We start from the raw sequence: 26,850 nt of genomic DNA, 5'->3' as shown, positions 1-26,850 counted from the left end.
TGTCTAAGCACACCGTGTTGTTGCTATTGTTGGCATGGTGATCCAAACATGAGCTGCTCTGTTGACTTAGCATGTGTTTCCTCTTTGTAAATGGATGGGACATTCTTCGGGACAGGTGGCTCTACTGAGGACATGCATTCCATATTTCATGGGAACTGCTTGATCAAGTTATGACTGACTTACTGACAGCTCATGCTCTCTTGTGGTACTTAAAAGCAGAGACAGAGGACCCCAGGGATTAGATTGGTTACCCTGAACTTGTGTGTGTTAATAAAGCCCAACTTTGAAGCAAGGGAAGATGACTCCTCAATTGCTACTGGGACATGCTCACTGCAGCACTTCCCTTTTCTCTCAAGGAGAAGGTGGCCAGTTCATGAAAAGTATGCCCCCCATTCCAATTGTCAAGAAAGTCTTAAAATCCATTGTAGCATCTTTAGTATCTCATATAGTCTTTGGTTTTTATTCAGTATGGTCTTTTTTTCCCCCAGTTTGAACTCAAGGCCTCAGTTCTTGATTGGCTCCTTATTCAAAGCAGGCACTGTACCACTTGAACCAAACCTACACCTCTGTGTTTTTGCTGGTTAATTGGAGATAAGAATATCATGGATTTGTCTTATTAGTCTAGCTTTCAGCCTCTATCCTTAGATCTCAGCCTCCTGAGTAGCAGGATTATAGGCGCGAGCTACTGGTACCTGGCTTTTAGTCTTTTTTTATTGCTAGGATAATTTTTGTTTTTGCAGATAATACATACTTTTTCAGTTGCGTGTTATCATCAAATGAAACCAGAGAGGTGGATTAATAGGGTAAAGCACATTCAAACAGGATAGAAAACCGGCTAAGAGATTTGTGCAAGCAAAATAAACTTTAATTTAAAAGATTATTTTCACAAGTCAGCAGTTGTCCTATTCTCTATATACTCTACCTGTCTAATTTCTGACAAGGGCAAAGATTATAACCAATAGGGAATATGATTAAGATTCTTTCTGAAAATATGTTGGCTTCAGAGTAAAATCTATGGAGATTTTAGAGAAGGATTTTTAGGATATTAAAAATAACCAGAAGGTATTTTTAAAATCAATTTTTAATTACATCAAAGCTCTAGAATATAACTCACCTCTGGAGGAGGCTGTGATACTGAATTTCTCAAAACACTATTATCAGAGGAGAGCCCTGGTGTAGAACCCTTTTGTTTTCACAGTTAAAAACTGAGTTACAGAAAGCACGTCCTCTATTTAAGCTATGAAGAGTTATTAGCCCACTAGTAGGTAAAGTAACATGAGCTGTACCCCTGGGAGAAGACAGGCTTGTGTAAAGAACATAGACTTTCTCCTTTGAATCATCCCTCTTGTAGTTTCCTCGAAGGGTTAGAGTAAGTCCATCTGTAATAGCACAGGTGTGAGGATGGATGATTATCTTCCATGGCTAAACCAGTGTTACTACATTTCAATTTGCTTCCCAAGGTGGAAATTTGGCTTCTACAACTTGAACAGACAATGCAAGAAACAGTGCGCCAGGCTATCACAGGAGCCATAGCAGCCTATGAAGAAAAACCTAGGGAGCTGTGGATTTTTGATTTCCCAGCCCAAGTTGCACTAACAGGCTCACAAATATGGTGGACAACCGATGTAGGAATTGCCTTTAGTCGGCTGGAAGAAGGCTATGAAACAGCCCTAAAGGATTTCCACAAAAAACAGGTATTTTTTATGGATTTATGATACTTTTTGATACTCTAAAGAGGTAACTTTCATCATTTACTATTTACTCTTAGAGAATATATTCTTGCTTTTCTATCTGCATGAGTGTGAGCATTGGTTGGTATTTGGTACACTTAACATTATAGGATTCAGTTGAAAGAAGTGCCTGAGATTTAGTAGTTACATTTTTTTTTACTTGAATTCACTATCTTAATATTTGGCAATGGCTTTGTTCTCTCTCTCCCCCTCCCTCTCCCTTTCTCTCTCTCTTGTGTTCTTTCCTTTCTCCTATTTCTTATTTCTGACTTTAATTCCTTTCTTTTCACAGTGGATCTTTTAGCACTTGTTAAATGATGAATAGAAAAATCTTTGGGTCCCTTGTCTTTATTTTAACTTCTTTTTGATAGTTTAGGTGTAGAATTTGGAGTTGAGTGTTAGAATTTAGAAATATATATTATATATAATATATATACACATAATATGTATATAATAAACGTGTGTGTGTGTGTGTGTATGTGTGTGTGTGTGTACTGGGGATCAAATGCAGGACATTGCACTTGCAAGGCAAGCACTTTGCCACTAAGCTCCATCCCAGCCCTAGAAAAATATATTTTTCCAATATCTTGTGACTTTCATTGTTGGTATAAAAACTTAGAACAGTCAAATTTCTTCTCCTTTGTAAAAGGAAAGTCTGGATTGGTTTTGGCTGCTTTTAAGATTTCTTTTTATGGTTTTGATATTTGATTATACTACACCTAGATGAAAGATTCTTCTACTCCCCTCTTAAATTTAGTCTGTTAAAGACTCAGCCCTTTGATCTTAATTTATATATCTTCTTCAATTTCAGAAAATTTCCTTCCCTTCTAACTTGATCAGTGCCTTTGCTTTTGCATCTATTTTTAAAGGGAGAACACTAAAAGGGTTTCAGCTTAGATGTATGGCATTCTTCATGTCCCATATTTTCTACCTTTTCATGCTGTAATTTAGGTAATTTCTTAAATCTACTTTTGAGTTCACTTTCTTCCTTGTTGCATATGTTAAGAAAAGAAACAGACTAATTTGCATGTGCTCAAATCTCAGCTCCATCAGTTATTAATCAGTTCTATGGCTTTGGCAAGTGGCTTCCTTCCTTCCTTCCTTCCTTCCTTCCTTCCTTCCTTCCTTCCTTCCTTCCTTCCTTCCTTCCTTCCTTCTTTCCTTTCTTTTCTTATTGTTGGGTGTAGACTTGAACTCGGGCTGAACCTGAGTTTTTTCACTCAAGGTTAGCACTCTACCACTTTGAGTCTCAGCTCCACTTTCTGGGCAAGCGATTTTCATATGTCTTAGTTTCATCATCTGTACTACAAGGATAACCTGTGCACTGTACTCTAGAAAGGTTAACATATGTAAAATACAATAGTAAAGTGCTTGGCAAAACTGAAATATTATATGTTAGCCATTGCTATTGCTACTGTATGATGCTGATAGCAACAGTAATGTCAGTGGCGTTTGATGTGATATACAATTTAATAAAATTACTCCTAATTTATAAAATGTTTTAAACATATAGAAAAGTTGAGAGATTTGTATACTGACATCTAAATTTACCATCTTTATCCTATAATTAGTATCATGTATTTTATTCAGACTTCTAACCTAACTATTCATCCATAAATCTGTTTTGGGGTTGTTGTTTTTTTGGTGGCAGGTGGTGGTGGCACTGGGATTTGTACTTGACAGGCTGGTGGTGTTTTGACTGTTGAGCCATACTTCCAGGCCATCTATCCATCTTGTATTTATCATTTATTATCAAAGGAAGTTAGAGGTATAGGAGAAGCTAGCATTCTCACATTCCTAAAGCATGAAGAATACTATACATCTAGGCTGACACACCCTTTTACTGTTCTCCCTTTAAAAAATGGAACCAGCTATGTGCTGGATTATGTTTTTAATTAAAGTTAATCTCATTAATTCTGTGAGTCTTTGAAATGAACTTTGATACTTTAAAATAGCTTAATTTTAGAACAGGAGATCAATGTTGGCTATCATAGATAATCTACTTAAATGAGAAACTTCTTTTCCTTAGCTCTTGCTTTTGAACTTTGAGATAAATAAGCCAAGATGTTATTTTAAATTCTATTTTTCCCCTGAGACCTAGTATAATTTCATGATGGTATTAGGATTAAAAATGCCACATTTTGGATATATCCAACATATTAGGGTATAACCCTGCATATATTTGGATATAACCCTAGCTTGTTAGAATTTGTGAAAATAGGACAGATATAAAAATTTAATTATTTAGACTGGAAGTTTCCTTGGCAAAAGTATTTTGTTTTGGAGACGTTGGAGCTGTTATGATTTTTCTTCTCCTTTATTACTGAGCAGGGTAAAAATAATCAGAAGAGAGATGAATTTTGTACTTTTCATTAGTGACAAGCTGGGTGCCAGTGGCTCATACCTATATTCGTAGCTACTCAGGAGGCTGAGATCTGAGGATCAGGGTTTGAAGCTAGCTGGGGTAGAAACGTCTGTAAGACTCTTCAATAAACTACCCAGAAGCCAGCTGAAAGTGGTGATGTGGCTCAAGGAGTAGAGCATTAGCCTTGATCCCAACAAGGCTCAGAGACAGTGATAAGCTGAGAGCTTTTGATAAATAGTATAAAACGTCACCCATTAGACATCTATCCTTTACTGTTACAAAGACTCAGAATTACTGTATTATTAGAAAGGGCACTTTCATCTTACTGCTTAAAGGCCATCTCTACCCTTCCTTTTAATCACCACCAGAGAAATTGTTTCAAAAACAAATGGGAAAGGTGAGCAAGTGCAATTATTATATTCAGTGTACCTTACATTAAAAAATGAATTCCATAACTTAAGGTAAGGATAGGAGGGGGGGGGAAATGGGAGAGAACAATGGGGAAAGGGTAACATTGATAAAAAATACATTGTACTCATAACCTGACTTAGAGAATTTTTGTACAATGACTTTAACAAATAATAATTATTAATAATACATAAGTAAGCAGGAAAAAACCAAATTGAAGGCAAAATTGGTGGTTGTGTTAGTCAGTTTTTATTGCTGTGACCAACTAACTTAGGAGCACAACCAAAAAGAGAGCGGGTTTGCTTTGGCTGATACTTTCAAGGGTTTCAGGCTGTGGTCACATGGCTCCATTGAGTGTAGGCTGTGCTGGAGCAGAATCACCATGGTAGCACTTTGGTCTCTAGTGTGAGGCTTAAGGTTACTTTAAGTGTTCTTAAAAACATTCTTTTTTTTGTTAAGTGAACTGAACACCTCAGGGGGGGAAAGGGAAAGGGGGAGGGGGGGTATGAGGGACAAGGTAACAAACAGTACAAGAAATGTATCCAATGCCTAACGTATGAAACTGTAACCTTTCTGTATATCAATTTGATAATAAAAATTTGAAAAAAAACCACAAAAACATTCTTTGTTTATATATATATATATTTTATTATCAAACTGAATTACAGAGAGGTTACATTAGGCACTGGATACATTTCTTGTACTGTTTGTTACCTCCTCCCTCATTCCCCCTCCCCTCCCCTCCCCCCATGAGTTGTTCAGTTCATTTACACCAAACAGTTTTGTAAGTATTGCTTTTGTAGTTGTTTGTTTTTTAAAAAACAAAAATATTCTTTGTGTAGATATAACTTCATCTTCTGGGCAAATACCTAAAAGTAAAATTGCTTGAGGATAGGGATGGCGTATATTTAACCATTTAAGAGACAAAAAGTTGTTCATTCTTAAATTCCCATCAACAATGCAACAGAATTCCAATATACTTGCCCATAATTAGTGTTGTCATATAATTGTTATTGTAGCCATTCGGGTGGCGATAAGAGTATCTCAGTGCAATATTATTTTGCATTTCTCCCTAAGATGTTGAGCAACTTCTAAATTAGCATTCTATCTCCTATTCCAAAGTATCTGTTTAAATTTTTGGCTAATTTTTTTTTATTGGATGCCTTGCATTTTTATTATTGGTTGCAGAATTTCTTCATTTAGAGTAGATGGCCCAGTTCCTTCCATCTCTCCTTCCTTGAAGGAGGCTTGAACTCAGGGCTTCACATTCACTCAGCATTTTTGTTCACAGCTGATGCACTACCACTTGAGCTGCACTTCTAGCCCAGCTTTTTGCTGGTTAACTGGAGATGGAGTCTCACTGACTTTTCTGCTCAGGCTGACTTCTAACTAAGATCCTCAGATTTTAGACTGCCCAAATATAGGCAAAGAAAGTTGTAATTTGTTTTCCAACAAAGATTTTTATTTTTTTCTTATTTATTGTCAAAGTGATGTACAGAAAGGTTACAGTTTCATACGTTAGGCATTGGATACATTTCTTATATAATTTTGATGTACCAAGTTTCTTGCATCACTAGTATTTTTTTCCGACACATACAATACAGTCTTGCCTACCTAAAAGTCATGGCAGTTCCCTCCTGTTTTTCTCAAGGCGCTCCACAGTTTGAGGCTCCCACTAAATTCAATGGTTTTTACTACCTTTCCACACTAAATTTACTTGGCCATGCATCAATTGATTGTGCATATGTTGACCAATTTCCAAACCTTCTTGTTCCATTGGTATCTTTTTATGCCTTTATGCCATATCAATAGTCTTCATTGCCATACATTATAGTAACTCAAGATCATATTAATAGGGCTTCCAACTTTATTGTCCTATTCTCAATTGCTTGGATTATTCTAGATTTCTTTCTATCTACATTTTATTCACATTGTGTTCATTATTAAAATTGTAATTAATTTTTAGCCTAATTAAATTTTAACTTAGATATTGTATCCAAATGTAAATGTTAGAGGAGAATATAGATGCCTCAATAATGATGGTTCTCAATCATCAAGATATTCCTATATATCTGGGGCTGGGGATATAGCCTAGTGGCAAGAGTGCCTGCCTCGGATACACGAGGCCCTAGGTTCGATTCCCCAGCACCACATATACAGAAAACGGCCAGAAGTGGCGCTGTGGCTCAAGTGGCAGAGTGCTAGCCTTGAGCGGGAAGAAGCCAGGGACAGTGCTCAGGCCCTGAGTCCAAGGCCCAGGACTGGCCAAAAAAAAAAAAAGATATTCCTATATCATTCTATATAGGACATCTTTAATTTCTCTCAACAATGTCTTCTGTAGATTTCAGTTGAAAAGTCTTACACATTTCTCACAATATAGTTTATATGTGTAATGAGATTCTGTATAGTAATTAATTTGAAATGTTTATTTTCACTGTTTATGACTAAATACTATACTGATCTCTTAATATATATTCTGTATCTTAGTACTCTGTCAGTTTTGATGAACCAAATATCCCTTTCATAGCTAGTGCTTTTGGGATCATATCCAAAAAATTCTTGCCAATCTAAAAGTTACCATATTTCTCCTAAGGTGCTTTGCAGTGATGGTTCTTTACCAAGTTTGCTTACTATATTATGATGTTCATTCTCGATTGTTATATTGATTGGATGAAGATGTGACTGGGTGATTAGTAAAGCACCCCTTTGTGTGTATGTCAGTAACAGTTTCTGAAGAGGGTTTAGCCAGGGGATGGAATGGTGGCACCTTCATTAGACTGAGATGGGATTAAAGGTCAAAAAGAAGCAAGTCTATAACACAAGCAGTCTCTCTTCCATTCAATCTCTTGTTCCCTCTCTTCCTCTCTGTGCTTCTTGGCCATCATGATATGAGCTGCTTCACTCTGCCATCCCCTTTCACCAGACTGACAGACTGAAACTGGGCTGTGATGCTCCTACTTCATTTCTCATTGTACGTGGAATGACAGGCACGTGCCCACTTTTTGTGTTGAGTTCCAGGCCTAGGCTGCCCTGGAACTGTCTCCCAGTCTTCCAGGTATCAAAGACAACAAGCTTATAGCACCATACCTGGATAATAGGTATCTTTTTTTTCTTGTACTAAGTTTCTTGGGGTTTGGGGAAAGCAGGGAATTGGACTTGGAGCTTCCTTTGTGCTAAGGGTGACCCTCACCACTAAAGCAACACCCACAACCATGTGAAATTTTAAATGAGCCAAATTTGCATTTCTGAATTTAAAAAACCTCAAGTTTATTATTAATCCAGTTAGTCAGAACTGTCCTTTATACATGTTTGCATACTTTGCTGCAGTGTATGTGCTCATTTTATTTTTTGTCACAGATATTTATAAATGGTTCCTTAGGATATCTTTGAGCGGCTTGGGATATACTCAAAAGGGGACTGGCTAGTGCTCCATCCTACTTAGTGAAAGAGCTGATTATATTATAGACATAAGATACTGCTATTAGGGCCTGGAGTGTTCTTTGTAGATCACTCCTTATCATCAATTGATTGCTTTAGTACACAGGTTGCTGTTGAGCTTTTTGAGGTTCCTTTGGTTTGGGATATTTGTTGGGGTTGGCAAATTGTAGTTTTCTGTCTGACTCGTTCCCAGGGTACTTTGTCTGAGCCTGCCTGCATGTCACAGTGACAAAATGGAGTAGAAGTGAGGGAGTTGTGACTCCACAGAACTGAACAGTCAGCGTCTGGCCCTTTGTAGAGAAAATGTATCTAAGCATTATAGTTTATACTATTATTCCATTGTGCATAGAACATCTCAGAAATCTGGCCTGGTGGCCGCCTGTCTTCCCCGTGCTACTAATTTTGTTTTGTTCTTTTTCCTTAATCAGCCTTTCTTGGTGCTGACCAATTTTACTTCTGTTTTCAAAGAATTAACATTTGACTCTGTTAAGTTTCTCTTTTGTTCACTTTATGGTTCACTAATTTCCATTCTTATGTTGATTGTTTCCTTTTTGGAATTTCTTTTGAAGTTAATTTCTTCAACTTTTCAAGTTTCTTAAGGTAGGATCTTAAGTTATTGCCTTTACATCTTATATTTTTCAAATATAAGAATTTGAAGGAACCTTTAGAAGTTGATGAAAAGTATCTACCAGAAACCTGCAGAGAAAACCATACTTAATGGAGAAACATTTGAGTCACTTCCATTAGTGTCAAGAATGAGGGATTTATGTGCCCTGTCTGTGACACTTGTTTAATATTGTGCTGTGGGTTAGCAATTCACATTCCTGAGAAGCAGGAAGTGTGTGCTGCAGAGAAAGGCATCAAACTGAGGATCTACAGCGTATGCCATCATGCTTTCAAAGAGTGGGAAGGATTTGTTCCCTTTTACAATTTCCTTTATACTGGTTGCTGGGAATGAAAATCTATTGTTTCTGATATTAATGAAGATGAAACATTGATGGGTTTCAGGACTGGAAATATAGCTTCAGTGTTATGTACAGAGATGGGTCAAGAGTTCTAGCAGTCAGGGGCCAGTGGTTCACGTCTCTAATCCTAGCTATTCAGGAGGATGAGATCTGAGGATCACAGTTCAAGCCAGCTGGGGCAGACAAATCCATGAGACAAGATAAGAATCTCCAACTAACCAGCAAAAGAAAAAATAGAAGTCGGAATTGTTTAAGTAGTAGAGCACCAGCCTTGAGTGAAAAAGTCATAGAAGAGTGTAAGTCCCTGAATTCAATCCTCAGTACTGGCAAACACACACACACACACACACATACACTCTCTCTCTCTCTCTCTCTCTCTCTCTCTCTCTCTCTCTCTCTCTCTCTCTCTTTCTCTGCACTGTTTAGGGATACAGTTCTTTATGTGGCTTCTTCTATCCATCTTGACATAGGAGAGGGGCCAGAGCAAAATCATGGCTCAGCCATCACAATATCAGCAGAACTACGAGTTCTCTCTGACTCTTAACTTTTGTGCCTGACACCAGAAAGTGAGACCACTGTCATTTCAGTAGGCCGACCAGGCCTCTTTGGGAACACTAGTCCCATAGACATGAAGATCATGTCAATTGAAGGGATAGTCAGACATTTGTGCCTTCCTTAAAAAGCCTCTCTAAGCTGGGTATTGGCTGCTCACGCCTGTAATCCTAGCTACTCAGGAGGCTGAGATCTGAGGATCACAGTTCCAAGCCAGCCTGGGCAGCAAAGTCCATGATACTCTTTTCTCCTCTAAACTACCAAGAAAGCCAGAAGTGGTACTGTGGCTCAAATGGTAGAGCGCTAACCTTGTGCTGAAAAGCTCCAGGACAATGCCCAGGCACAGAGCTCAAGCCCCAGGACTCCCACCTCCATCCAAAGTGTCTCTCTTATTTACCTACAAAAGAGAATTCCCAGAAGAGGGGTCTGAGTTACTTCTCCTCACTCACCACCATCACTAGTGTCCCATGCACTTCCCGCCCATGCCCGACAAGGTTCAGTGGTAACATGATCCACATGAAAAGAATTCATATTTGTGAAATATAGTAAAACCTTAGACCTATGTACTCAACCCTGGATGTGAGATCTTGGGCAAATAACCTTGTGTTCTCATATATGCAGTTGGAATAATAATTATACTCACAGTTATAACCATTAAAATACACACACAGTATATTCTGGGGCTAGTGGTTCCTCCCAGGGTAAATGTTCAGCTTCAAGCCTTCCCACAGGCTGCTTCCTGTGGCTCAAACACTCAGTGGTCATACCCTAAATCCTGTACATCCTGAATCCTGCTATTCCTTATGTTTTAGCATAAGTACCCTTTCCTTCCAAACAAGTCCCAGATTAGGTAAGGCTCTATTGATATGTGCTACCAGAATGCTTTGTTCTTGGCCTAGCCACTGATAATTATCTGCATTCTTCAATGGCCTATAAGCTCTGGAAATGCTAAACATTTTGGGTCATATTGTATGAATGAATAGATGGAAGAATAGAATGTACTGATGTGTGCAATGGCTTCCTTCACTCCCTCATTTCTTCATTCTTTCATACGGTATTTACTTGGGTACATCTTTCTGCCAGCTACTGTTCTAAGAGGAGAATTACAGTACAGAATGAGGCAGATGCAGGTTTTGATCTTTTAGGACCTAAAGTAGGAGAGACAAGCAGTTGACAAGGAAATACATACATAGTGAAAGACAGGAAACTGGTAATTACCCTAAGAAAAATAATTTGGATCATTAAAAATGAACCAGTTGAGTAGGAGGTCTTAGTAAGTGGTGGCTGGCAAGGGCAACTTGAGGAGGTAAATTTGAAGTAAGATTTGATAAGATTTGATGATAAGAAGAAAATAGCCATACAAAGATCACAGAGAAGTGAAAGTGAGCAGCATGGTGCCTAAATTGAGGTCATTTTTATTCTTTCTTTTGTAGATAAGCTTTGAGTAAGACAGGAACGTGTATCCTTGTGTGCAAGTGTGGAGGTGCTGCTACTGGGCTTGAACTCAGGGCCTGGGAATTCTTGCTTGGCTTTTCCACTGAGGACTGGAATTTTGCTACTTGGGCTTTTTGCTGGTTAATTCGAGATAAAGAGCCTCATGGATTTTTCTTCCTGGGTTGGGACTGCCTTTGAACCTTGATCTTCAGATCTGAGCTTCCTGAGTAGCTAAGATTATAGGCATGTGCTACTAGTACCTGGATTGCAGGAAGCTTTCTGTATAAATAATCTTGCTAACAGAACAATTGCCTAAGAGATTATCTTTCAGACCTTTCTGACTATGATTTACCATATGAAATACTTCATTTCAGGTCAAGTTCCCTTATATATGTATATAGTCAAACAAGAAATGGCTTTACAAAAGAATACGTACTCTTACTGTCTATAATGCAATATTTTCTATTTTATTCAACTCAGAAAAATGGATTGTCATTTATATTATTCTGTGTTCATTCTTCCCATTCTAATAGGAAAGACCAGCACTTCAAATAATATTTGAGAAATCAATGGATTTAAAACAATAGGAATGTAAATAAGAAAAATGATCTCAATATTGTCTTTAGCTATAAATATTTTCTCAGTAATCATACTATCTTGTATCCAAAAACAGCAAAAAGCACTACACATGAATTGTACAATGAATCTTTCTGAAGAAGAAAATGACTTGTTATATAAAGTTACACTGTTGCTTTTGGCACATCAACCTGATCTTCCCTTTTGGATTTTGTAGTCATTTCCATTTCAGTGACATCATGAACTACATTGTCATTAGGATGGGAGTCAGTTCTGTGCCTCCAGGAAACCTGCTGCATCCCCTAATTTTGTCATTTCTCAGTTTCCCATCTTTCCTCTTGGCCTGACTCCTTCCAATGAAATGAGGGGGAAGTAATACTTGTCTCTTCGCAGGGTGGTTTAAGGATCAACAACAACCACAAATTTGAAATTGTTTGTAAACTAAACCACTCTACAGATGTGGTGATTATTAGGCTGCTACCAGTTTCCATAGTTATAACCCTTCTCTTCCTTATAAAAACAAATTCCTTCTAGATTTCTCAGTTGAACACACTGATAACACTTTTGCTTGGAGAACTTCCACCTGGAGACAGGCAGAAGGTTATGACGATCTGCACCATAGATGTCCATGCCAGAGATGTTGTAGCAAAACTTATTGCTCAGAAGGCAAGTTTTTTTTTGTTTTTTTGTTTTTGTTTTCAGAAGGCAAGTTTTCTGCAGAAATTTTTATTTATTGTTGTATCTTGAAAGAGCTGTTTATTGTCAGAGTAGTTCCAAGAAAGTCATTGTTGTTATTGTTTAATTAGACTTGAGATATTGTCATTTGGGATACATTTGATTTTGGATCGCTAACCTAACTTTTGCCACGTTAGGAGACTCAGATCATTCAGACATTAGTCCAGGGGAAGAACCATGAGAAATCATTGTTTGTCTCTGTCTTTGGGGTTTGATGCAGAACCATTATGAGGCATTTGCCTGTTCCTTTCATCTCTGTTTTACACAGCTCATAGCAATAATAATGGTATGTAATATAACCATCTCTCTATGGGGTTGATCTGTTTCCCCTGAAGAAATCAGGATTGGTCATCATTCCAGGTGGTTTAGGTCATCCAGGTTTTCCTGTTTTCTAATAATTTCTAAATAATTTGTCCCTTTTTGAGGGGTGGAAGGATAAAACTTTCCCAATTTCAATACATGTGTTGTGAAATTTTTTGTTTCTCTACTTGTTTTCCCAGTTCTTTAAATCCAAGTAAGTTTAATTCAGAAACCACAGACATTGACATCACTTTGCCCAATTTACCATGTGTTCTCATTTCAATATTAAACTGTTTGTAGCAGCTTTCTGACTATGACTTCATAACTTCTTATGTAGGTGATTTGTTTTTCATAAGATAAATTATGATTAAAAGGTCTTTATTTTTTAATAGAGGAGATATTTTGTCAAATTCTCAATCATCTAAAAATACATGTATTGGATTCAACATTATATTTTTGATCATCAGTTAGTGGGCAAGCATTTTGGTAACTTTAAGTGACTTCCAAGAAACTGTAGGCTCATATGTTCAGAAGGAATGTTGTTTTCAGAGTGAGAGAGGAAGTGATAGGATAGACTAAAGAATGAATGGTAATCAAAAATTATTTCTATTAGGATGAAAAATGAAGTTGAAAGTGTCTATACTAAAAGCAGACTGGTTATAGGATGAACATGGTTGAAAAATGCAGTGTATACCCAACATGCAGAAATTATGGATTATGTGTCATTTTAATATAGAACATGTAATTTTCCATTGGATTTCAATGATATAAAGAGACAGTTATTTAATATACTGCGGTGACTCATAAAGCAAGAAAAAGCATTGAATAAATTAATATTGTTTTACATAAGAGTCAGTTTAAAATGAAGACTGCTGTTGCACATACATTTCTAAGTAGTCAACTATCTATATGCAATTACAACTGAAGAGTAGCGTATAAGAAATTCTTCTCTATGAGATTTTAGAAGTAAGGTGTGAGTCAGAAAAGCTGGTTAATTAATTAGTTTAATTTATTAGTTAGCCTCAAAACTATCAGGGTCTGATATAATGATTGTGGGATGGTTTCAGGTTTGCAGTCCCCAAGCTTTTGCTTGGCTGTCCCAACTTCGTCACCAGTGGGAGGACTCCCAGAAACACTGTGTTGTTAATATTTGTGATGCCCGGTTCCAGTACTTCTACGAATACTTAGGAAACAGTCCCCGACTGGTGATCACTCCTCTAACAGACAGGTAACAAATCTAGGTTGTGAATCAGAAGGGAAAATCAAGCCAAACAGTCCCTTAGCACAGGTGGGAAGGTGTGAGAATGAATGGAAAGAAAGAGAATGAACTGAAATGATGAACATTGTGCTAAAGTGAAAATGGTGTATAAATTATGTGAATTTTGATTTTAGAGACAAGTTAAAACAAACAATTACAGTAACAAACTGTACAAGAAATGTATCCAATGCCTAACGTATGAAACTGTAACCTCTTTGTACATCAGTTTGATAATAAAAATTTGAAAAAAAACCCAAACAATTACAGAAGCTATACAGTATACAAAGGAGAATATCATGAGTGGATTAATATGGCTCAAGGCTGCACTTTTGGTCCCCAAGTTCATTTTGCCCACCGCCAGGATGTCACCATCTTCTCTTATATCCGCTTACTGGAAGCGTAAGAATAACTAGGAAATCCCTGTATTTCAATGCGTTTTTGAAGAACTGCAATGCAGTAAAAGGAAGAGAAGAAAGATATCACAAAGTTCACTGAGTGATTCAAGAATTAAGACTGGGGGCTGGGATGTAGCTCCGCGGGAAAGCACTTGCCTAGCAAGTGCAACCTCCTGGGTTTGATCCCCAGTACCAAAGCAGAAAAGACAAAAAAAAAAAAAAAAATTAAGACTGATGGCGGCACTAGTGGCTCACCCTTATAATCCTAGCTACTAAGGAGATCATAGTTTGAAGCTAGCCCAGGCTGGAAAGTCTGTGACACTCTTACTTCCAGTTAACCTCCAGAAAACCAGAAATGGCACTGTAGCTCAAAGTGGTAAGAGTGCTAGCCTTCAGCCAAGAATCTTAGAGACAGCAGCACCCAGGTTCTGAGTTCAAACACCATGACAAAAAAGAAGGGCGGTGGGGCGGGGGGACTGGGAATATGGCTTGGCTGTAGAGTGTTTGCCTTGCATGCATGAAGTCCCGTGTTCAATTCCTCAGCACAACATAAGCAGAAAAAGCCAGAAGGAACACTGTTGCTCAAGTGGTAGAGTGTTAGCCTTGAGCAAAAAAGAAGCCAGGGACAGTGTTCAGGCCCTGAGTCCAAGCCCCTAGACTGGCAAAAAAAAAAAAAGTCTGAAGTTCCAAGCTGGTTATTGTTCCATCATTGAGCCAGCAGGATCCTTGGTTTTGCAAGTGTTCTTTTCTAGTAGAGTGTAGTATGTTTTGCAGTTGAATGTGGTATGTGAGTGGGTAGGAATGAAGAGGAGCAATAAATAAGATTATTTTAGGTGATAACATACACTGACAAAAATAATAGAGTAATATTAAAACTATGGCAGTACATGAAGCATTCAGAAAGAACTAAAGTTAAATACTAAGGAATGTACCTTAAAGAGTTGACTTCAGGACTGGGAATGTGGCTTAGTGGCAGAGTGCTTGCCTAGCATGCATGAAGCACTGGGTTCAATTCCTCAGCACCACTTAAACAGAAAAAGCTGTAACTAAGCCTGGCTCCCATATTTATTTTAGCCAGTGGTAAAAGGAGCCCAGGTCCAGTGTCTCTAAGAGGCATCCTAGGAGCACATAGATGGAGTTTGGTCATTGGTCATACCTGCTGAGATGGCCATGGGAAATGGAGATGTGGATGGTCATATATTTATGCTGAATTTGGATCCACCAGAACAGACGATGAGGTGATAGTCCCTTCTATGAAAAGTCCTCTGGTACCCAGACTTGGAGTCTTTCCATTTCAATGCGAGATGCAGTTAAACATACGGTTGATAGAAAACATGGGAACATTTCCATTTTCATGAGCAAATACAATCCAAAGTCTATTTGCATAGTACTTTAAATTCTTCAAGCCATTTACCACTGGCTTTTTTCTTACATCTTAGAGTAAACCTCATTTTCTAGAGGAGACTGACATGTGGATATCAAAAGATAAGATTAACATGTGATGACTGGGGAAGTATTTGTTCTTGGTCATCTGACTGCCATCCACAGGTCTGCCCATTAGACCCATCTGTGCTAATCAGAAACAATTGATTAACCCCAAATAAAAGCTGCCAGCTGAGGTCCTTGCCATTTATTAAATTCTGTCTTTTCTTGCTTTTCCTCAATCCTAGAACTTCTGAGTCTTTTCTGCAAAAAATGAGTTTGGTACCCTGCAGTCAGACCCTCATAACAACCAAAACAAGGAATCTAAATGTTACAACACCATCGAGATTAATTTGTAAAATAAGTCTTAATCATGTCATTGTGCATTTGTGTTTATACATCGCATTATCTTCTTGAAATAGATATATATTTATAGAAGTTTTCAGGTCTCATCTTTTAACATATTCACTAAATAAGAATTTAATGCATTCTATACTTCACTCATCACCCAAGATTTTTCTTCTCTCTTTTATAACAATAGTTTGAGGTGCTGTCTGGCATATTTATAGTATCTTTACCTAAAAATATCAAAAGTACAATTGCTTGTTTATTATTTATTTAATTGTCATGGGGCTTGAACTCAGGGCCTAGGCACTATCCCTGAGCTCTTTTGCTCAAGGCTAGCGTTCTACCACTTTGAGCCACAACACTACTTCCAATTTTCTGGTGGTTAATTGGAGTTAGAGTCTCATGGACTTTCCTGCCCAGGCTAGCTTTGAACTGCTGATCCTCAGATCTCAACCTCTTGAGTAGCCAGGATTGGAACATGAGCCATCAGCACTTGGCTTGCATTGTAGCTGTTGTGAAATGAGGCCAATATTGTTTCCTTCTTTTCTGTCTTATCCTACCTTCTCTCCCTCTTTTTTCCTTAATGCCTTCTTCCCTCCCTTCCTCCTCCAGTATTTTCTTGTTTGGTATAAAGGTTTGAACTCAGACCCTTGAGCTTTTCACTTAACTTTCTTGCCCATGGATGTACTCTACCATCTGAGCTGTGTCTCCAGCCTGGATTTTTGCTAGCTAATTGAAAATGAAGTCTTGCAGACTTTTCTGCCCAGTCTGCCCTCAAACTGCAATCCTCCAGATCTCAGGCTCCTGAATAGCTAGGATTCCACATAAGAGCCAATAGTGCTGTTTCCCTAGCAGTTTCAAATAGTGAACTAAAAAGTACATTTGATATGAAATCTCCCAACTCACTATTGCCATGAATACAATAGAAATGTATTAATCTTTTGTGTTGTTATTGTATTCTAGGCCTTGGATTTTTTGTTGTTGTTCCTTAAATGTGACTTTATTTTCATTTCTTTATTGTCAAACTGATGTACAGAGGGGTTACAGTTTTATATGTAAGGCAATGAGTATATTTATTATCCAACTTGTTACCTCCTCTCTCCTCTTTCTCCCTAGCCCCCATTTCCCTCCCCTACCATGAGTTGTACAGTTGGTTTATACTATATAGTTTTATAAGTATTGTTGTTGCATTGGTTTGTCCTTTTTAGGCCTTGGCTTTTTAAGCTTGTTTTAAAGCAAATAATTGCCTCTAATATTGCATAGAAATCACATACTAGACTGTAATATTTGTGTTTTCTATGTGTAAAGGTGTTATATAACTTTAACTCAATCACTGCATCTGACTATGAGTGGAGCTCCTGCAGGCCCCGCTGGTACTGGGAAGACAGAAACCACCAAAGATCTTGGACGAGCCCTTGGTATGATGGTTTACGTGTTCAACTGTTCTGAGCAAATGGACTACAAGGTCAGTTATTAAATGATGCATAAAGTGATATATTCTGGTAATGTTTTTTTCTGTTTGAGGCAAACCAAACTACAAGGCTTCATTCTATAATACATAGGGTAAGAAGTGTTTCTGATTTCAGGTTAGTTTGGATTTTGAAATGCTTTTCATACATGTAATGAGATACGTTGGGGATGTGACCCAAGTGTAACACAGACCTCCTCTATAGTTCTTACATACTTTTTGCACTTAGAGAAAGTGAAATGTACACAATAGCACTAGCCATTTTGAGCATGAGACAAAGTTTCATGGTAAGGAATTTTCCACGTGTGGCATCATGATGCTTAAAACATTTAGGATTCTGAGGCATTTTGGATTTTAGATTTTCTGACCAGGAGGTACTCCACCTGTAAACTGCAAACTTGCTTTTGCTGGGCTCTGAGTGTTTCACTCTATCCTATAGTCTATAGGAAATATCTACAAGGGGTTGGTGCAGACTGGAGCATGGGGCTGCTTCGATGAATTCAATCGCATTGCCGTGGAGGTTCTGTCTGTGGTTGCCGTCCAAGTGAAAATGATTCACGACGCCATCAGAAACAGGAAAGAGGAGTGAGTGCCATGTGGTTTTTCTATTTTGAGCCAATTGCCATGGAGTAATGCAGACCATCTCACCTTCACAGCCTATTGCTCCCTCCCTGTCTCTCATGAGCCAGCTGAAATAAGAGAATAGTAAATACTGAAGGATTCAGATATCTATCTATTTTCATTAGTGGTTTTTAAAAAGTAAGTATTGAGTGCATTTTATGTGACATGAATCATTCAAAGGATTTCTAAGTCCAGAGATCAATTCTAGGCCTCATCTTCTTGGTCTTCTACCAGTTGGTGGCAGGGCATACTGCAGTAGGCATAGAGCTATGCTGGCTACTGTATTTAAATTATTTATTTATTTTTACTACTTTACTATTTTTATTTTCTGAGCTATTAGTATTAGATGCCAGGTTTTTGAACTTCTTTGTTTCCGTTTTCCTCCTTTGCGATGTCATCCAGTGCCCTGAGCTTCAGAAGGTGAGGCCCCAATAGCTGTCCCCATTTCTAGACTTCTGGAAACAGCTGCCTGTTGGGATACCTGGTGATTCTCCTTAAGGTCTTTAAACCTTCATGCCTTATATGTCCAAAACCCAAATTCTAGCCTTTCTACTAAGACCTGCTTTCTTGGTTGTCCTATCACAAGAAGTCATACCTCCATATTCTATTTATCTACTTATTTATTGTACCAATACTAGAGCTTGAACTTCAGGCTTCCAGCTCTTGTGTAGCTTTTTCTTTCTTTCTTTTTTTGCTCAAAGCTGGCTCTGTACTACTTGAACCACAGCTCCACTTCTGGGTTTTGGCTGTTAATTAAAGATGAATCTCTTGGACTTGTCTGCTCAAGACAGCTTCAAACCTTCATCTTCAGATCTCAGTCTCCCGAGTAGCTAGGATTACAGGCATGAGCCACTGGTTCCTAGACAGTACCTTCATATCTCTCAGTACCTCGAGGTAAAACCTTTCCAAATGTATCTGAACTCTTAACCACTTCATAACGTGATGTCACACTCCACAAGGCAAAACAAACAGCACTGAGGGTTGGATGACTCAGTCTGACAAATATAATGCATAGCACAATTCTAGTTCTGTTTGTAACTTTTTTTTTACCAGTCCTGGGGCTTGAACTCAGGGCCTGGGCACTGTCCCTGAGCTGCTTTTGCTCAAGGCTAGCACAACTCTTGAGCCACAATTCCACTTCCTGCCTTTTCTGTTTATGTGCTACTGAGGAATTGAACCCAGGGCTTCATTTCATGCATGCTAGGCAAGCACTCTACCCCCAAGCCACATTCTCAGCCTTCTTTGTAACATTTTCTGATGGGCAGAAGCATCCTTATTTATCTTGCCTATGTATTCCTCTCATTTTTAGAGCATTTTTCTCAAGTAGCTAGCTATCTTGTGCACAGAAACATTTTCCATCTATCTCCTCACTGGCAAAGGATTGTCTTCTTTCCTGGAACTCTGAACCTGTTCTAGAAGCTTCCAGTCTTTGGGGTATCATCTGGATATTTACATTGTCTAGAAAACTATTCAGTCTCTTTACTCTTGGTTCTGAGAAAACGTTTTCCCACATCTACATAGCCGTTGTCTCAAATGTCATGTTAGGGAAGTTTTGTTCTTTTCTCTTTGACTCTCCAGCCATATTTGATTTATCTTTGAATTAAAACTGTATTACTTGATGAAACCCAGATGCTATTTGAGGCCATCCTTCATTTTGGAGGTTTCTATAACTAATCCATGCAATGCATTTTTAAAATTCCCAGGCATAGTTCTTGTTGATCTTCTCTGATGTCTGAGTCATCACTCTTCATCCTCAGGCTAGTTCCTCAGGCAGTTCCTTCATGATTTCATGCATTGACTCAATTCCCTTTAGATTCAAGCATTTAAGAGATGGTATCAGCCCTCAACCACAGTGCCTTCTAGCAGCTTGCTCACTCTGCTCACAGGAGCACCATGCCTTTGACTGGTGGCTGTGCCCCCTATGTATGATGAGAGATGAGAGAGTGATCAGATGCCTCTAGGCAGGAGCCTCCTATTCTGTGTGAGCAGCCTTACCAGGCCTGTCTACCTTTCCTCACCTGACACTTTCCCCTTGACTAGACCATATCCACCTGCTCTCAGTTACCTAATATGTAAGATGTTCAGAATCTGAAACCTTCCTTTCTTTGCCCGCTGTGTTCTGAGATACGGCCTGACTCCTCAACTACTCCAGCCCTTTGTTTCTCAGCCAGAGATCTTGTTGTCCAGACCAGCCTTATGTTTTGTCCCATTTACCTCACCTGAAAATTTCCTTCTGCTTTTCACGCAATTTGGCTCCTACATTCCCTTCTCATTCTATAGCCAGCACCATCAATACCCTAATTAGGCCCTGGGGGAATTTTTCTGAATATCTTTGCTTCTCCCTGCTTTCAAATGAAAATGATAGCAATCGTCAGAGCTGGCATCTGTTGAGGACTGACCAGATCCTAGGCCTTGTGCTCTCAGACATTTAGATTTATAATCTTTCTTAAATCCTCCTACAATCCAATAAGGCAGGTAATATTGTCCTTGTTTATTCAATGAGGGAATTAGAGTTAACATGCCCGAAGTGACAGAGGTAGGCTTGAGCACTTAGTTGCCTCCAGAGCTGCCTGTTTGAATGACCAGAATTGCTCTCAGAATTGCTCAGGAGGGAGGGAGGATGGAAAGAGAGGGAAAAGAGAGAGGGAAGGAGGATGGGAAGGTAAGCAAACAGACCATGTAAAGAGAACAGGGCATCCCTTTCTCCTTAATGCCCATTCTCATGGATGTTCTTGATGTAGTAATCTTTTCAGGAATTGTAGCCACAGTAAAGGCAGAAATGCAATCACCTTTCATTACATACTCAAGTCCTCATTTTTGTGTCTTAGATACTACAGCTCTGCACAATTAAAAAAGATACTTCCCACATTTGTAATGCTGGTGGACAGGATGGTATTCTTTTTTAGTAAACATGCTTGAAAACATATTTTAAATGTGTATGCTTATGAATCCTAAAGAAAATTACTCTGAATCAGTAAGTAGCTTGCTAATAATCATTTGCCTTTTTCAGTGGCTGGCATTCGCCAGTGCGTATTCGTATTCAGCGAGCACGTTTAATTCCATCAACGTTCTTTTTATGGTAGATTTGTGTTCCTTGGAGAAACAATCAGGCTGAAGCCATCAGTTGGAATATTTATTACCATGAACCCAGGATATGCTGGTCGAACGGAATTACCAGAGAACCTCAAAGCTCTTTTCAGGCAAGTGTGGTGTGTGGCAGCTTAGCACTGGGGCGCTCACGCCACCTAATGTTCCGTTTTCACGGGTGAGCAATTGGATTTTGTTGGAGAACTCCTCTGGCAAACTTGATATTGCTCTGGGAGCCTTTTATAGCGAGTATGCTCCTCATGATAAATCAGCCCTTGTGAATTATAAAATTAGGACTTGAAATCAGTAAATTTGGATATTTAGGATTAACTCCACGTTCTGATGTTTTTAGTACAGGTAATTTTCATGAATTATGAAATATTTGGGAAATACAGAAAGGACTGTACTAAGAATACAGAATCACTATCCATAAATAATGACCATTTTTTCTAGTTTATTTTATAATATGTGTATATGTACATGCATATACATATTATTTGTGTAGAGGGCTTGAACTCAGGACCTGGGCACTGTCCCTTAGCTTTTTCACTCATGGCTAGCTGTCTACGACTTGAGCCAGAGCCCTACTTTCAACTTTTTGCTGATTAGTTGGAGATAAGCATCTCACTGGACTTTACTTCTTGGGCTAGCTTTGAACCATAATCCTCAGATCTTAAGATCTTGAGCAACTAAGATTATAGGCATGAACCACCAACAAACACCCAGCTATAGTTTATATTTTTGTGGAGTTGAAATGCTAGCATGGGTATAATTTTTCTTTATTACTGATCACTTAATATGTTTGAGTTTTTTTTGTTTTTTTTTTCAAATTTTTATTATCAAACTGATGTACAGAGAGGTTACAGTTTCATACATTAGGCAATGGATACATTTCTTGTACTGTTTGTTACCTTGTCCCTCATAACCCCCTCCCTCCTCCCCCTTTCCCTTCACCACCCCAACCCCCCCCCCCAGAGATGTTCAGTTCACTTAAACCAAACAGTTTTGCAAGTATTGCTTTTGTAGTTGTTTGTCTTTTTTTACCCTGTGTCTCTCAAATTTGGTATTCCCTTTCAATTTGCTACTTCCAATACCAGTATACACGGTTTCCAATATACTCAGGTAACATTACAGAGATAGTGTAGATACAACCACAGAAAGGTGATACAAGAACATCATCAATAATAGAAGCTACAGATACACATGGGATGTTGAAAGTAGTTACAACTGTGATATAACAATTGTTTCTATAACATGGAATTCATTTCACTTATCATCATCTTATGTGTTCATAAGGGTATAGCTATTGGGCCTTGTGATGCTCTGCTATGACTTGCCTAAACCTGTACTAATTATTCCCAATAAGGGAGACCATTGAGTCCATGTTTCTTTGGGTCTGGCTCACTTCACTTAGTATAATTTTTTCCAAGTCCTTCCATTTCCTTACAAATGGGACAATGTCATTCTTTCTGATAGAAGCATAAAATTCCATTGTGTATATGTACCACATTTTCCTGATCCATTTGTCTACTGAGGGGCATCAGGGTTGGTTCCAGATTCTCGCTATGACAAATTGTGCTGCAATGAACATTGTTGTGCTGGTGGCATTACTGTGATATTGTTTGTGGTCTTTTGGATAGATACCCAAAAGTGGGGCTTCTGGGTCATAGGGGAGTTCTATATTTAGCCTTCTGAGGAATCTCCATACTGCTTGCCAGAGTGGCTGAACCAGTTTACATTCCCACCAACAATGAAGTAGGGTTCCCTTTTGGCCACATCCCCTCCAACAATTGTTATTGTTAGTTTTCTTGATATATGACATTCGTACTGGGGTGAGATGGAATCTCAATGTTGTTTTGATTTGCATTTCTTTTATGGCCAGTGATGTAGAGCACTTTTTCATATGACTCTTGGCCATTCTCATTTCCTCATCAGAGAATTCTCTTTGTAAGTCTTTAGCCCACTTGATGAGGGGGCTATTGGTTCTTTGCGGTTTTGTTTTGGAGGAAGGTAATTTTTTTAGTTCTGCATATATTTTAGAGATGAGGCCTTTGTCTGTTGAATGTCCGGTAAAGATCTTCTCCCAGTCTGTGGGCTTTCTGTTTATCTTGCGAGCTATGTCCTTTGCCATGCAGAAGGTCTGCAGTTTGATGCAGTCCCATTTGTCCAACCTTTCTTTGATTTGTAGCCTTTCTGGGTCTTTGTTAAGGAAGTTCTGTCCTGTGCCAAGGAGCCCAAGTGTTTCTCCTACTCCTTCCTTCAGTGTTTTCAGGGTGTCTGTTTTGATTTCAAGGTCTTTAATACATTTGGAATTGATTTTGGTGCAGGGCGATATATAAGGATCTAGTTTTAGTTTGTTGCAAGTGTTGAGCCAGTTTTTCCAGCACCACTTGTTAAAGAGGCTATCTTTCTTCCATACTATTGTTTTAGCTCCTTGATCAAAGATTAAGTAGGCGTAGTTCTGTGGGTTCATTTCTGGGTCTTCAATTCTGTTCCATTGGTCTTCAGGCCTGTTCCGGTGCCAATACCAAGCTGTTTTTATTACTATAGCTTTATAATACAGCTTGAAGTTGGGTATTGTAATTCCTCCTGCACTGTTCTTCCTGCTTAGGAGTGTTTTTGCTATTCTAGGTCTTTTATTTTCCATATGATTTCTGGATTGCTTCCTCTATTTCATTAAAGAATGGTGTTGGGATATTAATGGGTATTGCATTGAATTTGTAGATAGCCTTTGGCAATATTGCCATTTTGATTATATTAATCCTCCCAATCCAGGAGCATGGGAGGTTTTTCCATTTCCTTTTGTTCTGACTTAATTTCATTTTTCAAGCTTTTAAAGTTCTCATCAAAGAGGTCTTTCACTTCTTTGGTTAAGGTTATTCCTAGGTATTTTATGTTTTGGGGGGCTATTGCAAAAGGAGTTGCTTTTCTGATTTCAGCCTCGGTCTTCGGGTTGTTAGCATAGAGAAAGGCCGTTGATTTTTGAAGGTTTATTTTATATCCTGCAACTTTGCCAAAGTTTTGGATCAGCTCTAGTAGCTTGGGGGTAGAGTCTATGGGATTCTTTAGGTATAGGATCATATCATCTGCGAAGAGAGAACGTTTAACTTCATCTTTTCCTATTTGGATCCCCTTTATATTTTCTCCTTGCCTAATTGCTATAGCTAGGAATTCTAGTACTATGTTGAAGAGCAGGAGAGAGAGCGGACATCCCTGCCTTGTTCCTGATTTTAAAGGGAATGGCTTTAGTTTTTCACCCTTTAGAGTTATGCTTGCTGTTGGTTTGTCATAAACTGCCTTGATTATATTCAGGAATGTTCCCTGGAATCCCAGTTTTTCCAGGGCTTTTAGCATAAATGGGTGCTGGATTTTATCGAACGCTTTTACCGCATCCAGAGATAAAACCATGTGGTTCTTTACCTTGCTCCAGTTGATGTGGTGGATTACATTAATTGACTTGCGTATATTAAACCAGCTTTGCATCCCTGGGATGAATCCAGTTTGATCGTGGTGTATGATTTTTTTGATGACCTGTTGAAGTCGATTGGCCAGAATTTTGTTGAGAATTTTTGCATCTATGTTCATCAGGGAGATTGGTCTGTAGTCCTCTTTCCATGATGAGTCCCTGCCTGGTTTTGGGATGAGGGTTATACTGGCTTCATAGAATGAGTCTGGTAGTGAACGTTCTCTTTCAATTTCATTGAAGGGTTTGAGAAATATTGGTGTAAGTTCTGTTTTGAAGGCCTTGTAGAATTCTGCAGTGAATCCGTCTGGACCTGGGCTTTTCTTGGATGGGATATCATTTATTGCCGTATCTATTTCAATACTGGATATGGGTCTGTTTAGAAGGTTTAAATCTTCATGGTTGAGTTTGGGGATATCAATTTTTTTCTAGGAAATCATCAATTTCTTTCCAGTTCTCGAATTTGTTGGCATAAAGGTTTGCAAAATAGTCCCTTATTATTTTCTGAATTTCGGTTATTTCTGTGGTGATGTTACCTGTTTCATCTCTTATCTTGTTTATTTGAGTGTGCTGCCTTCGTTTTTTGGTCAGGTTTGCCAGGGGTCTGTCTATCTTGTTGATTTTTTCAAAGAACCAACTCTTTGTTTTGTTTATTCTTTCGATGGTTTTTTTCATCTCTAATTGATTTAATTTTAATTATTTGCTTCCGTCTATTGACTTGGGGTTTGGCTTGCTGTTCTCTCTCCAGAAAATTAAGGTGCTTCCTTAAATTACTGAGTTGCTGTTTCTCCAGTTTGTTGATGTATGTACTCAGAGATATAAATTTTCCTCTGAGTACTGCCTTTGCTGTGTCCCAAAGGAGCTGGTACTTTGTGTCCTCAACTTGGTTGAATTCCATAAACATTTGAATTTCCGTTTTAATTTCTTCAATGACCCACTGATGGTTCAGCAGTGTGTTGTTTAGTCTCCATGAATTGTAGCATTTTCTGTGGTGGCTGTTTGAGTTGAGCTCTAATTTTATTCCATTGTGGTCTGAGAGAATGCAGGGAATGGTTTTGATACTTCTGAATTTGTACAGATTTTCTTTGTGCCCTAAGATGTGATCTATTTTAGAGAATGTTCCATGTGCTGTGGAGAAGAATGTGTATTCTGTTGTTGCTGCGTGGAATATTCTGTAGATGTCGATTAAGTCTAGTTGGTCTATGCAGTTATTTAGTTCTGTGGTTTCTTTGTTCAGTTTTTGGCGTGTTGATCTGTCCAGAGGTGATAGTGGAGTGTTAAAGTCCCCAACTATCAATGTGTTTGGTTCTATGAGTGTTTTTAGAGCCAGTAGTGTTTGTTTGATGAAGTTGGGTGCTCCTGCATTTGGGGTGTAGATATTTAGAATGGTTATTTTTTCCTGTAGGAGAGATCCTTTTACTAGTATGTAGTAACCTTCTTTGTCTCTTCTTACCTTTTTTAATTTGAAGTCAATTTTGTCTGATACTAGGATTTCAACTCCAGCCTGCTTATGGGGGCCATTTGCTTGATAGATTTGATTCCAGCCTTTCACTTTTAGAAGATGTTTACTTTTTCTGGATAGATGTGTCTCTTGGAGGCAGCAGAAAGATGGATCTTGATTTTTGATCCAACTTATGAGCCTATGTCGTTTGATTGGAGAATTAAGTCCATTAATGTTGAGAGTTAGGATTGAGAGATGATCGTTTGTTCCTTTCATTATCACTATCTTGTTTAAAGCTGTGTCTTCCCATTTCTTGATCTGATGTTTACTAATTAGGGTTCATTTCTCTGTCTGTATTGGGATCTTGGTTATTTTCCCTGTATAGTACATCTTTAAGGATTTTGTGTAAAGCTGGTTTGGTGGAGATATATTGTTTCAGTTTTTCTTTATTGTGTGGAAGACTTTTATTTGACCTTGGGCTATGAAGGAGAGTTTGGCTGGGTACAGAATTCTTGGTTGGTAGTTATTTTTATTTAGTGTTTGGTATACTTCATTCCAGGCTCTCCTTGCTTTCATGGTCTCTGCTGAGAAGTCTGGGGTAATTCTGATTGCTTTTCCTTTATATGTGATTGTTTTCTTTGCCCTAACAGCTTTGAGTATTTTTTCCTTGCACTCTGCTGAAGCTGTTTTGATCACAATGTGTCGGTGGGATGTCCTATTCTGGTCTGGTCGATTTGGGGTTCTAAATGCTTCTTGTATCTGTATAGGCCTTTCCTTCTGGATATTTGCGAAGTTCTCAGCTAATATTCTGTTAAATAGGCTGCCTATCCCATTAACCTCTTTC

The 26,850-nt window shown here is 38.4% G+C and overlaps 1 protein-coding gene across 1 annotated transcript in view; it reads left to right on the top strand.

Moving 5' to 3' along the window:
* The window catches only part of Dnah11 (dynein axonemal heavy chain 11), a 292,006-nt gene that overhangs the window by 96,468 nt on the left and 168,688 nt on the right, over positions 1-26,850 (top strand). Inside the window, exons 30-35 of the mRNA XM_048339712.1 lie at positions 1,461-1,694; positions 12,003-12,134; positions 13,571-13,731; positions 17,235-17,391; positions 17,834-17,979; positions 21,099-21,215. Coding sequence (XP_048195669.1) covers positions 1,461-1,694; positions 12,003-12,134; positions 13,571-13,731; positions 17,235-17,391; positions 17,834-17,979; positions 21,099-21,215 — 947 coding nt within the window. The remainder of the gene's footprint in view (positions 1-1,460; positions 1,695-12,002; positions 12,135-13,570; positions 13,732-17,234; positions 17,392-17,833; positions 17,980-21,098; positions 21,216-26,850) is intronic.

Source organism: Perognathus longimembris, chromosome 2, assembly GCF_023159225.1.
Source record: "Perognathus longimembris pacificus isolate PPM17 chromosome 2, ASM2315922v1, whole genome shotgun sequence".
Lineage (NCBI taxonomy): Eukaryota > Metazoa > Chordata > Mammalia > Rodentia > Heteromyidae > Perognathus > Perognathus longimembris.
Note: the sequence above shows the minus strand (reverse complement) of the source record. Positions and strands in the feature narration are given on the sequence as shown.